This window comes from Carassius auratus, chromosome 44, assembly GCF_003368295.1.
Source record: "Carassius auratus strain Wakin chromosome 44, ASM336829v1, whole genome shotgun sequence".
In the NCBI taxonomy this organism is placed as follows: Eukaryota; Metazoa; Chordata; class Actinopteri; order Cypriniformes; family Cyprinidae; genus Carassius; species Carassius auratus.
This window is the reverse complement of record NC_039286.1, coordinates 9,600,586-9,612,643: the sequence shown is the minus strand read 5'-3', so window position 1 is coordinate 9,612,643 and position 12,058 is coordinate 9,600,586. Positions and strand designations below refer to the sequence as shown.

Here is a 12,058-nt window from a genome sequence, read left to right as displayed (position 1 = left end):
AGCCATTTAATTCATCCTTGCTGAATAAAATATTAAAAAAAAAAAATTCTAAAAAAAATCTTACTGATCCCAAATATTTTATATAATGGTATTTTTTTAAATAGTGTATATTTTCATACAATGCTTAGTGCGAAATAATATATTTTATATTTTGTAAGTTATGTAAAAATTCAATACTACCTTCATACAGCATATCCTCTCTTCAGTTTTAAAGTGCTGGTGTCTTCGTTCCCCAGGGTCACTCGAAGGGTCCATTCCTGGTGAGTGCCCCCCTGTCCACCATCATTAACTGGGAGCGAGAGTTTGAAATGTGGGCTCCGGGTATGTATGTCGTCACATACGTCGGTGATAAGGACAGCAGGGCTGTCATCAGAGAAAACGAGTTCTCCTTTGAGAACAATGCCATCCGCGGTGGCAAGAAACCCTCTAGGATGAAGGTAAGTGAGAACTCTGATTCTTTCCATTGAAGAGTCTCAAGACACTTGAATCCATTTATGAGTGATTGTTTCCTCTTGATCACGCAGAAAGAAGCCTCGGTGAAGTTCCATGTTCTCTTGACCTCCTATGAGCTGATCACTATCGACACGGCTGTTCTGGGCTCCATCGACTGGGCTTGTTTGGTCGTTGATGAGGCCCACAGACTGAAGAATAATCAGTCAAAGGTGAGACCCACATAGATTATGTAATAATTCAAGTATGATGTAGACTGACAATGTATTTAAAATACCACAGCAAAACATTAAAACCTCAAACCACTATGTAATAAACATTTGCACAATTTTTATGTAGTTTTTCAGGGTGCTCAACAACTACCCGCTGCAGCACAAGTTGTTGTTGACTGGAACTCCTCTACAGAACAACTTAGAAGAGCTTTTCCATCTGCTCAACTTCCTCACACCAGAGAGATTCAGGTGCGTTTCTGATTCATTTCAAATCCAACAATCATGCAGGAACTTGTGAGAAACTTTAAAAAGATAGTTTTTTCAGTCTTGAAATACTGTGTGTATATACCTGTATAGTCATGATATTAGATAATAATAGATATATATATATATATATATATATATATAAAATTGTCTTCTTTTTTGGCTGAGAAAGAAAAATGACCAAAAATATGTGGTGGTATTTTTTTTCGACATGTTCAACAATTTTTTTTTTTTAATATATAAATACATTTTAAATGAAACCCTTTAGCAGCCTCTGGTTGCCCCCTGGGCATCTGCAGACATAAAATAACACAATCTCTCATTCTGCAGTAATCTTGAGGGTTTCTTGGAGGAATTTGCCGACATTGCTAAGGAGGACCAAATCAAAAAGCTTCACGACATGCTGGGACCACACATGCTCAGGAGACTCAAAGCCGACGTGTTCAAGCACATGCCTTCCAAAACCGAGCTTATCCTCCGAGTCGAGCTCAGCCCCATGCAGAAGTGAGTATGTGATGAGGAGTGCACTGAGAAGTAGGTTACAGGACAGAGTTTCTAAATCATTTATCTGTGAATCCAGGAAATATTACAAGTTCATCCTGACCCGCAATTTCGAGGCTCTGAATACTCGTAGCGGAGGAAACCAGGTTTCTCTACTGAACGTCGTCATGGATCTCAAGAAGTGCTGTAATCATCCCTATCTTTTCCCCGTTGCTGCTATGGTACAGTCCACTTTTATCTCTTTCTGTACCTTTAATAATAGAACAATAACATATGTCATATTATGTGATGTGTGAGTAAATTGGTTACTCGATTGGCTGTGTGAAACAGGAAGCTGCCAAGATACCCAATGGGATGTATGAGGGCAGCACCCTGACTAAAGCCTCTGGCAAACTGATGCTACTGCAGAAGATGCTGCGTAAACTCAAGGAGGGCGGACACCGAGTGCTCATTTTCTCTCAGGTAAACAAGATTTATTTATTCAGTTACTTGGGATTCATTTACCTTTTATGTAGAGATGCACCGGTTGCAGCTTTCTTGGCTGATTCAAATTTTTACTATTATTATTATTATTATTTTTTTTTTTTGTAAGTGTGACCTGCCGATTACGATTTTCTTTCTAAGAACTATAAACAACTCTCAAAATAAAGTGATCTGTGACTGGAAAGAGGTTGAAATGAGTTACTGTATATAACAAAACGGATGTAATTTCCTACTGATTGTAACTGGCCTTTTTTCCCTAAACCTATTAAATATATCTTTCACATCAAATTCTTACATTGTCAATTAATTCAGTTAGAATTTTAAGAAATTGTAGATTTGTTACCATTCAAATGAAATCTGTGTCAACAAACAGCATCTTTCCACTGCAGAGGAAACAGAAGCTGCATCTGAAGTGGCATTAGATGTATTGATGAAGATGAGGTGCCATAAATGCATTTACACCACAATTTACTAATTGCATATGTATACATAAATAATGTGATAAGGGAAAACATCGTTTTAAATAATTTTTTTCAACATACAAATAAGAAATGTTGGGAAAATGCTATGAATGATACATGAAATATGAAACTAAACCAGCAATAGGTGGCTGCAAATGACTGGTTAAAGGAGTGAATCATTTAGTCATTCATTCAACCGATTTGTTCAAATGCCTGATTCATTTAGAAACGAGGCAAGTGACTGTCTTTATGAATAGGTCACTGAATCATTGATTTCAAATCCGTGGATTCATTCAGTAACGAACATCAATGTGTTACTCTGAGGCAACCATTCTGCTGTGACTTTGATTGGAACTATTTTTGTTTGCAAAAACTGTCAATACTGTCTCTAAATTCTCTAAATTCACTCTAAATTTACTCTAAAAAGTCGCTTAATTGTAACATTTTGTTTATTGAACTACTAAATCAATGTTACATTTCTTTGTGTGTACTGTTGCGCAATTTTGTTTTGAGTCACTCTCTCTCACTCAGGCTGCGCGAGCCTCATCTGGCACAACATTAATATATAATCAGTCGCCGCTTACACTGAATGCTATTAAATCAAAATAATTATCGTGTGAAAATTTGTCATGGCCAAGTTCAGTGCTTCCCAATTTATGGTTATTGATGTTTTAATCAAGTAAAATTCTCAAATTCTTTAATTACAAAAGCACCTATAATGCACAGCAGGTGTTTGAGATGTTTTGTCTCTCTTCCCTAGATGACCAAAATGTTGGACCTGCTGGAAGACTTCCTGGAGAATGAGGGCTACAAATATGAGCGTATTGATGGAAGCATCACAGGAGGCATGAGACAGGAAGCCATCGACCGTTTCAATGGTGAGTTCAGATGTTTGCTATGTAATGATGTGGTTTGTTCATTTGTTCTCCATATAAAATCCATTTCTGAGTGCCATAATGAATTTTGTTTTTCACTCTAGCTCCTGGTGCTCCCCAGTTTGTTTTCCTGCTGTCGACCAGAGCCGGTGGATTGGGTATCAACCTGGCGACTGCAGACACGGTCGTCATCTACGACTCAGACTGGAACCCTCACAATGACATTCAGGTGAGATCAGGCATCAGCTGATGTTTAACATGTGGATAACCTGCTAGAAATCAGTAAGATCTGACTTGACAAGATTACTTTTTTTCCAAAAGCTCAAGTGTTTTTCATTGTGATTTTTGTTCCGTTTTCTCTTTGTAGGCCTTTAGCAGAGCTCACAGGATTGGTCAAAACAAAAAGGTGATGATCTACCGCTTCGTGACCAAAGCCTCTGTTGAAGAGAGAATTACTCAGGTACACTACAGTTCTTCTGTGAAACAGAATGTTTTTGCCAACACTGTCTAAACTGAATGGCTTTATTTTATTATCTCCAGGTGGCCAAGAAGAAGATGATGTTGACTCACTTGGTTGTGCGTCCTGGATTGGGCTCAAAGACCGGTTCGATGTCCAAACAGGAGCTGGATGACATTCTCAAGTTTGGTACAGAGGAGCTCTTCAAAGACGAGGGAGAAGGTGTGCCTTGGGTTACAAGACACTTTAATTTATTCTAATACGGTTTCTCATCCAAGGAACTAAAATCGGAAATGGTTGTGTTTGTCTGTTAAGGAGAGAATAAAGAAGAGGACAGCAGCGTGATTCACTATGATGACAAAGCCATCGACCGGCTGCTGGATCGTAACCAGGATGCCACAGATGACACTGAGCTCCAGAGCATGAACGAATATCTCAGCTCCTTCAAAGTGGCTCAGTATGTGGTCAAGGATGAGGAGGAAGCGGTGAGTGCCAGTGAAGAGCACTGTTGGCTGCTGGACCTGTGGGATAACAGCAGGCTGTAGGATTGTGCGATTAATCAAAATATAAGAAAAACGTGGTGCGGCTTTGTGTCGCTTATAATGTGCTTTTGGGAATGCAACATGTTCCAACCATCTTCAAAAAGAGAAACATTTATAAACCTGTGCTTGTAAACGAGAGAAACTTTAAAGTCAGCTGCTGGTTTCCACTGAAACTAAAGCTTAATGGTTTTAATTAAAATTTTTATATATTTTGTTTTACAGTGAAATGTTACAATATAAATATAAATTGGGATTTAATGTTTCTAATGTGTAATCATTTTAAAAATGAAAAAAATGCATCACCTTTATTGTAATTTTCTTAAATACCTGAATTATTTTTACAGTGAAATATTACAATAGTAATACAATTGTATTAATCTTTGAAAATGAAACTACAAATAAGATGGCCATAAATTTGAATTGTAATTTTACGGGTTTTACAAAATTTTTTGTTAAATACTTTTTATTTTATGGTGAAATATTACAATATTAATAGCTTATTTCATTTATTTTAATACTATTTATATTGTAGTGTTGCAATATTTCAATGTTCAGTAATTGTAGTTTAGTCCAGTCTCATAATTGGTCTTCAATAATACAGTTATAGATGTCATTTTTTTACCATCTCTTGCTCTTTTTCACTGTTTCCTGTCTTCTCCTTCAGGAAGAGGAAGTTCAGAGGGAGATCATCAAGCAGGAGGAAAGTGTGGATCCAGATTACTGGGAGAAACTGCTCAGACACCATTATGAGCAGCAGCAGGAGGATTTGGCTCGTAATCTGGGCAAGGGCAAGCGAATCCGCAAACAGGTCAACTACAACGACGGCTCTCAGGAGGACAGAGGTGAGAGATGTGCTAACACTATTAAACTATGAACCACTTTTGAAGTGTTTTGTCCCGGTTAATATAAACCGTAGGGATGTAACAATTAACCCAACTCAAGATGCTAAACGATTCGCAATACTGATTTCACAATATGATTTCCTCACATTTTCTTTTTTTGCATGATGAGATTTCTTTTATTATCTCTCACACAAAAAACTACACATTTCTTTGTGAAACTGAAAAATGTCAGATAACAAAACTATGTAGAAATTGTAAAGCAAACCCAAAAATATAATAAATAAATGCAAATAAAATAAATCTCTTCATTTTAAACAAATTTGTTTTGCCAAACAAATATAAGATATTAACAAATATGCTGCATACATGCACAATGAGCAGTCTATAGTATAATTTCGATATTTGAAGCAAAAACAAAATGAAATTGTGCAGCATAAAACATGTGAATGAAACAAAACCAGCAGATGGGCTGAATGAGAGTGCAAATTCATGATAATGAACACCACAATGTTTTCAAGACAGACCGTAAATCTTGTAATCTGAAAAACACAGCAATCTGCCAACATTTAAAGTCATGTAGTCTGAACTAGTCCCAACACCGACTTGAATCGCCACATATATTTATCAATTTTCAGCCGGCTCGGGGTGCTTTGCTACATTTCTACTTAACCATTAAGAAGTGCTTCCAAGTTTGTTAATCTTTTTTGTTTCGTTACAGACTGGCAAGATGATCAATCTGATGGCCAATCAGATTATTCTGTTGCTTCAGAGGAAGGAGACGAGGACTTTGACGAACGAACAGAAGGTGAAACTGGCATGACAATGATTGAACACAGGATTTTAAAAAGTCCCAAAAATAAAACTGAGTGCAATTTTTCACTATCGTCTTGCAGCCAATTCACGACGACCCAACAGGAAAGGCCTTCGAAATGACAGAGACAAACCCCTGCCCCCCCTGCTGGCCAGAGTGAGCGGCAACATTGAGGTGACTGAAGGATACCTGGGATTTTGGTTTTCTTAAACTCGCGTGTTTTTAGTTTAACTTACTAAAACTTTGTTTGGATTTGGCAGGTGTTGGGTTTCAATGCTCGTCAGAGGAAGGCCTTCCTGAACGCAGTGATGCGTTATGGGATGCCGCCTCAGGACGCCTTCACAACCCAGTGGCTGGTCAGAGACTTGCGTGGCAAATCAGAGAGGGAGTTCAAGTGAGTTTCATTTAAGTTAACTACCATAATGATATTATATAGACCAAAAAATACCATATGTTTGCAGATATTTAAGAAACATGCTTAGTTAACACTTGTTTATCTGAAAAAAAAAAAAAAAAATGATGCTACAGTCAGTTAATCGCCTTTGAAAATGAGTGTTCTGGCCCGGAATGTCTGTCATTGTTTTAATTTGTGTAACCAGTTTACCCAATTGTATTTCGCCACTCCGGGTTGCCAGTCGGCGGAAAACACATTTAATTTAATTCATCATCAAGTCTGCTCGTTCATGTTTGTGTCATCAATCTGAGAAGGAGGGGCCGGGTGAAAAAAAAAACCTCAACAATATTTTGAATTTGGACTGCAATACCTGGTTCAACCACTCGGTGTCAATCCCACATACAGCACCTTTAAGGTTGTGACCAGATTACAAATATTTAAAGGGATAGTTCACCCAAAAATGAAAGTTGTCATTTATTACTCTCCTCTTATCTTCAGAACACAAATTAAGATTTTTGATGAAATCCAAGATATCTTCTAACCCTGCAGAGACAACAACGGAACTGACATGTTCAAGGACCAGAAAGTTATAAGAACATTGTTAAAAAATAGTCCATGTGACATCGGTGGTTCAGTTCAGCCTTAATTTTATAAAGCTACAAGAGTACATTTTGTGTGCAAAGAAAACAACAATTATGACTTTATACAACAATTTCTTCTCTTCTGGTCAGTCACGCGTGTGTGATGCAGGTGCCAGAATTCTGGCATGCACTGAGCCTTGTTTATAAGCAGAGGAATTCACAATCATGCATCATGGTACTCGCTAACGTGCATTGTCTGACGCAGAAGTGAAGAAATTGTTGAAAAAGTTTTGTAATATTTGTTGGGTTTTTTTTTCTTTCTTTTGTTTTCTTTCTTTTAGAAAAGATGCATTAAATTGATCAAACTGAAGTCTGGAGTAATGGCTGATTAAAAATTCAGCTCTGCATCACATTTAAAAAAAAATTCAAATAGAAGTTGTTACTTTAAATTGTAGTAATATTTTACAATATTTCTTTTTTTACTGTATTTTTGAACATTATAAATGCAGAATTGGTAAGCATAAGAGATAACAGATAAGACATTTATCTCTAACCATAAGGCTCCTAGAAAAATAAATACATAGAACACATACACAATACATAAATAATTATTCATACCTTGTGTGTCTTGGATCTATGACCTGGTTTTAATGCTGTTGTCCGTGTCTTCTTTCTCTCAGGGCTTACGTCTCACTCTTTATGCGGCATTTGTGTGAGCCCGGCGCAGATGGAGCTGAAAGCTTTGCTGATGGCGTTCCCCGGGAGGGACTGTCACGGCAGCACGTCCTTACTCGTATCGGTGTGATGTCGTTGATCAGAAAGAAGGTAAAAGAGTGAAGCATTATTATTGTATATAACATGCAGTACGAAAGCCGTGAAGTTTACAAACCGATTCTGTGAAATTTGTGAGATGCACGAATAGCAAAATCCATTTTGCACAGATGTCTAACTGTTGGTGTTTGGATAACCTCCTGTTTCAGGTACAAGAGTTCGAGCATGTGAACGGCCAGTGGTCAATGCCCTGGATGATGGAGCTGACCGAGAATAAAACTGCATCCACTGCCGGCAGTCAGCCCGACTCACCCAGCAAAACGCCCTCTACTGGCACTCCAGCAGACACTCAGCCCAACACACCTGCTCCAGGTGCCACATTAAACACAACCTCTCTTATTGTAAAGCTGATTACTGTTCAAATAAGACAAACTATTAAACCTTGCCTTTTTGTTGTACAGATGTTGTTTCCAAAACAGAAGAAGGTGGAAAAGATGTCGATAAAGAAAAAGCTAAAAATGGAGACGGTGAGAAGGACACAACTGAGAATAAAGACAATGAAGTGAGTATCGGTTTAAACGACAAAATATATTGATCTCTTTTTTTTTTTTAAAGCCCCATATACTTATTGCAGACCTGCCAACCTGTATGCATTTTGTGTAGCAACTACGCATTTTGACTTCAGAGTACGCTGGTACGAGTTGTCACTCTAAACTACGCAAAAAAATCTAGCGATGCATTTGTCCACGCGCAGTGTTTAAAACAAGCAACAGAAAACGAGGAAGAGGTCAACCAAGTTGTTTTTTTGTTTTTTTAGTTAAATAATTTCTGCATTTTATTTCTCTCTTAGCATCCTTTATTTTATAGTTTCAGTTGAAAGCAGCTCGCTTAGTTTAATCAAAATACAAAATACTGTGATATATACAACTGTATACCACAAATCAGCCAAAAAATACAGAAATATGAATTTTTGCTTATATCGCCCAGCCTTATACAGAAATGTCAGGGCTCCAGACTAACTTTTTACACTAGGAGCACAGTGGCCCCCAACTGAAAATTTTAGGGGCACAACCAGAAAATTTAGGGGCGCACACCGTAAATCAACATGCTAACCAAATCTACTAATTTCCACTGTATTACTAATAAATACTTTAATAATAGATGCAGAAATTACAATGTGCCGTTTCAAATTCAGTGTCACATTTTATTCTGCACTTTTGAAGATGCAACAAGGTAAACTGACAGCACCATCGCTGTCATGACAGTACAAATAGTAAACAAAATTCCATACACTCAGAATAAAAAATGTGCATAGTAAAAAAGTTTGTGTGCATGCTTTATCGTTGTTGTATGTTTCGTTAAGTTTTAAGCCATTCTTCCTTTGAAGGTCGAGCTGGCTTTTGTATTTGGTGAAAAGTAGTTCTAATAATTATAGTACCTCAGCCATCTGAATTCTTACAGCCAGTCTTCTCGAAAATGGTGAGTGTGGACCAGGGCCGGCCCTGACCAATTTGCAAGATTTTACCTGGCGCCTCATGCATATATATATATATATATATATATATATATATATATATATATATATATATATATATATATATATATATATATATATACACACACACACACATTACAGCAGAACTGTTTCCAACACTCATAATAAATCATCATATTAGAATGATTTCTAAAGGATCATGTGATAGACTGGATGTCACATGTGACACTGAAGAATGGAGTAATGATGCTGAAAATTCAGCTTTGCATCACAGAAATAAATGATAATTTAAAGTATAATAAATTGAAAACAAATTATTTTAAGTTGTAATAATATAACACAATATTACATTTTTTCTGTATTTTTGATCAAATAAATGCAGGCTTGATGAGCAGAAGAAACTTCTTTCAAAAACATTAAAAATAGTAATGTTTCCAAACTTTTGGCCTGTACTGTATCCCCCCAAAACTGCACAACTGTAGAGTAAAAAAAAACAAAAAAAAACAAAACAAAAAGTGATAATAAAAAATGCGTCTTAAAACTGATTGTACAAAATCACAGTCTGGGGACTCAGATCTCAGAACAACTGCTAACATTAAGTTTAAGGTAAAAATAACTGCCATGAAATTATAGTATCTTCTTACTCCTATGCAATAAATTGCTATTTCACTACATCTCTTTACCTCTGTCTTTATCCTCTTCTCTTCTTTTTGGCACTGTATCTATCGCAGACTATGCTCATTTATAATGTGTCATGTAAATTCGGCCTTCCGTCACAATCAGGAAACTTTCACCGTGTCTAGAACTGGCGCGAGCTGCCAGGCCCGTTTCTACGAGCTGTGTGTTAACAAAAGCAGTGCTGTATACATTGGATGCGGCGTCGGGCACGCTACACAACAAATTACCAACAACTGATCGTGCGCGCACTCTGTTTCTGACACACTTCAAGCACTCGATGGGCGGGGGAAGATTGAAGAGCCGGATTTTTTTTTTTTTTTTTTTGCTTTATTTGGAAGTGTTTTGAATTAATGGTTTTTAAATAGTAGCCTATTATTAAAAAAAAATATGTAAAAAAAAAAAAAAAATAACAAATCACTCGTTCACTCATTCTGGCGCCCCTATGGATGAGTGGCGCCCTTAGCATTTGCCTATACCACGGGCCGGCCCTGGTGCGGACTTTTTTAGCCACACCAACCTCTGACTCTGAATCATCATCTGACGGTGACACTGTAGACTCTGGCACTGGTACACTAGCCGCAGGTCGGAAGAACGAATCAATAGTTCGCTTGCTCATAGCTCAGACGCACGCACATATCAGGTTGTGATGATATTTGTCTCGGTTTCCTTCCCACAGATGTTTACCCCCGCTCAATTATCTCTAGGCCCCTCCCCCTCCACACATTTTAGCCACTTACAGTGGCCATTCACTATTCTTCTCACACGCATTTGCCGCCTCACAGACAGGCATCACCCAATGAGACGCGAGTGTGTGCAAGTGTGTGTGTGTGCAAATCTACTGGTCGCACATGTGCGACTGGATGTAAAATTCAGTCGCACACTCTCAAAATTTGGTCGCAAAATGCGACCATTTGGTCGCAGTCTGGAGCCCTGAATGTACTGGATTTTTTTTTTTTTCTTTTAAAAAAACATTTTGTTTTATAGCATTTAAAAGCTAAATAGCAAAAATTAACTAAGCAGTTATCGTAAACAGTAAAAAAGTCAACTGTTTACCCCATCTCCACCGCCACCACCCATCCCCAACCACCAAATTCATTCTTTCGTTTTATTTGATGTATATTAGTGACTTAATTTTCAGTGTTTCGACCATGTAAGGTTAGATGATTTTGGTTGTTCATAAGCTATTTCTTCTAATCAATAGGTCATTGCCATCCCTGATGAAGATGACGAAGCGTCTTCTACTTCTGAAGACAAAGGCAAAGACAGCGAAGAGAAAGACAAAATGCCTGAAACCTCTTCAGACGGAGACAAGGCTGATGGAAAGCAAGATGAGAAAGAGGAAGAGAAAGCGAAGTCTGAAGACGCTGATGAAAAGACCAGCGACAGCAAGCCCAAAGAATCTGAGGCTGAGAAGGAAACAGACACCAAAGGTGAACAAAAATGTCATTTGCAGCCCATTTGACTCTGATAATATGGTTTTCAGGGTTGAATGAGATCAAAAATATACTTTGTCTAAACGAGTGGTGGCTAATTTGTTCATGTGTTTTATTTTCAGTAGAAAAGAAGGACGATGAACCTGAGAAGATGGACACTACCCCTGTTACAGAGGAGAAGAAAGGTCTGTACTACCTGACTGGCTTTGACATGATTACGTAGTTTCTCGCCTTCCCACTTCATTAACTTGTCGTTCATTTTGCTCCAGGTCAGAAGGACGAGAAGGATCCTGGTAAGACGGAGGAAGCAGGAAAACTGCAGAATGGAGAGAGTGCCAAAGACAGTACAGCAGCAGCGGCAGCAGCTGAAGAGAGGAAGAAAGCCAAAACACGGTTCATGTTCAACATCGCAGATGGAGGATTTACCGGTAAGATCTCTGTCTATTTTAGAAACTCTTCTCAGGTTTTGTACTAGCTTTGAAGAATAAGTGATTCGGTATAGAAGTTTTAGCCAGAAATATGAAACCTTGACAAGCTTCTAAGTTTTTGAAAATACATTTTCTTAATTTAGCTTTTGGTTAATATATATCAAGCCGTTGTTTTCAAATCCCACACCATCCACCCAACTCCTTTCCTTATTTTTGTTTTTAATATAAATATCTTTTTTTTTCTAGAGGTTTCTCTAATGTGAACAGCACTTGAGCTGCATTTTAAAAAAATGTATTTGAACTATTTAATATATTTATTTTTGACTATTTAAACTAACTATTTACTATATTAACTATTAATGTTATATTAGACATTAATC

General features: G+C 37.5%; 1 protein-coding gene across 3 annotated transcripts in view; it reads left to right on the top strand.

Annotated features, from left to right (window-relative positions):
• LOC113062414 (chromodomain-helicase-DNA-binding protein 4-like) overlaps positions 1-12,058 on the top strand; it is a 31,946-nt gene that overhangs the window by 16,764 nt on the left and 3,124 nt on the right. For 2 of the 3 annotated variants that reach the window (XM_026232247.1, XM_026232246.1), the window contains exons 16-36: positions 237-437; positions 525-662; positions 790-911; positions 1,257-1,430; positions 1,507-1,648; positions 1,758-1,889; positions 3,132-3,249; positions 3,351-3,475; positions 3,614-3,706; positions 3,787-3,925; positions 4,019-4,188; positions 4,910-5,087; positions 5,806-5,892; positions 5,981-6,072; positions 6,159-6,292; positions 7,554-7,698; positions 7,854-8,016; positions 8,106-8,206; positions 11,019-11,247; positions 11,373-11,435; positions 11,520-11,678. In XM_026232247.1, the coding sequence (XP_026088032.1) occupies positions 237-437; positions 525-662; positions 790-911; positions 1,257-1,430; positions 1,507-1,648; positions 1,758-1,889; positions 3,132-3,249; positions 3,351-3,475; positions 3,614-3,706; positions 3,787-3,925; positions 4,019-4,188; positions 4,910-5,087; positions 5,806-5,892; positions 5,981-6,072; positions 6,159-6,292; positions 7,554-7,698; positions 7,854-8,016; positions 8,106-8,206; positions 11,019-11,247; positions 11,373-11,435; positions 11,520-11,678 (2,905 nt within the window). The remainder of the gene's footprint in view (positions 1-236; positions 438-524; positions 663-789; positions 912-1,256; positions 1,431-1,506; positions 1,649-1,757; positions 1,890-3,131; positions 3,250-3,350; positions 3,476-3,613; positions 3,707-3,786; positions 3,926-4,018; positions 4,189-4,909; positions 5,088-5,805; positions 5,893-5,980; positions 6,073-6,158; positions 6,293-7,553; positions 7,699-7,853; positions 8,017-8,105; positions 8,207-11,018; positions 11,248-11,372; positions 11,436-11,519; positions 11,679-12,058) is intronic. The other variant, XM_026232248.1, reaches the window with a different exon arrangement.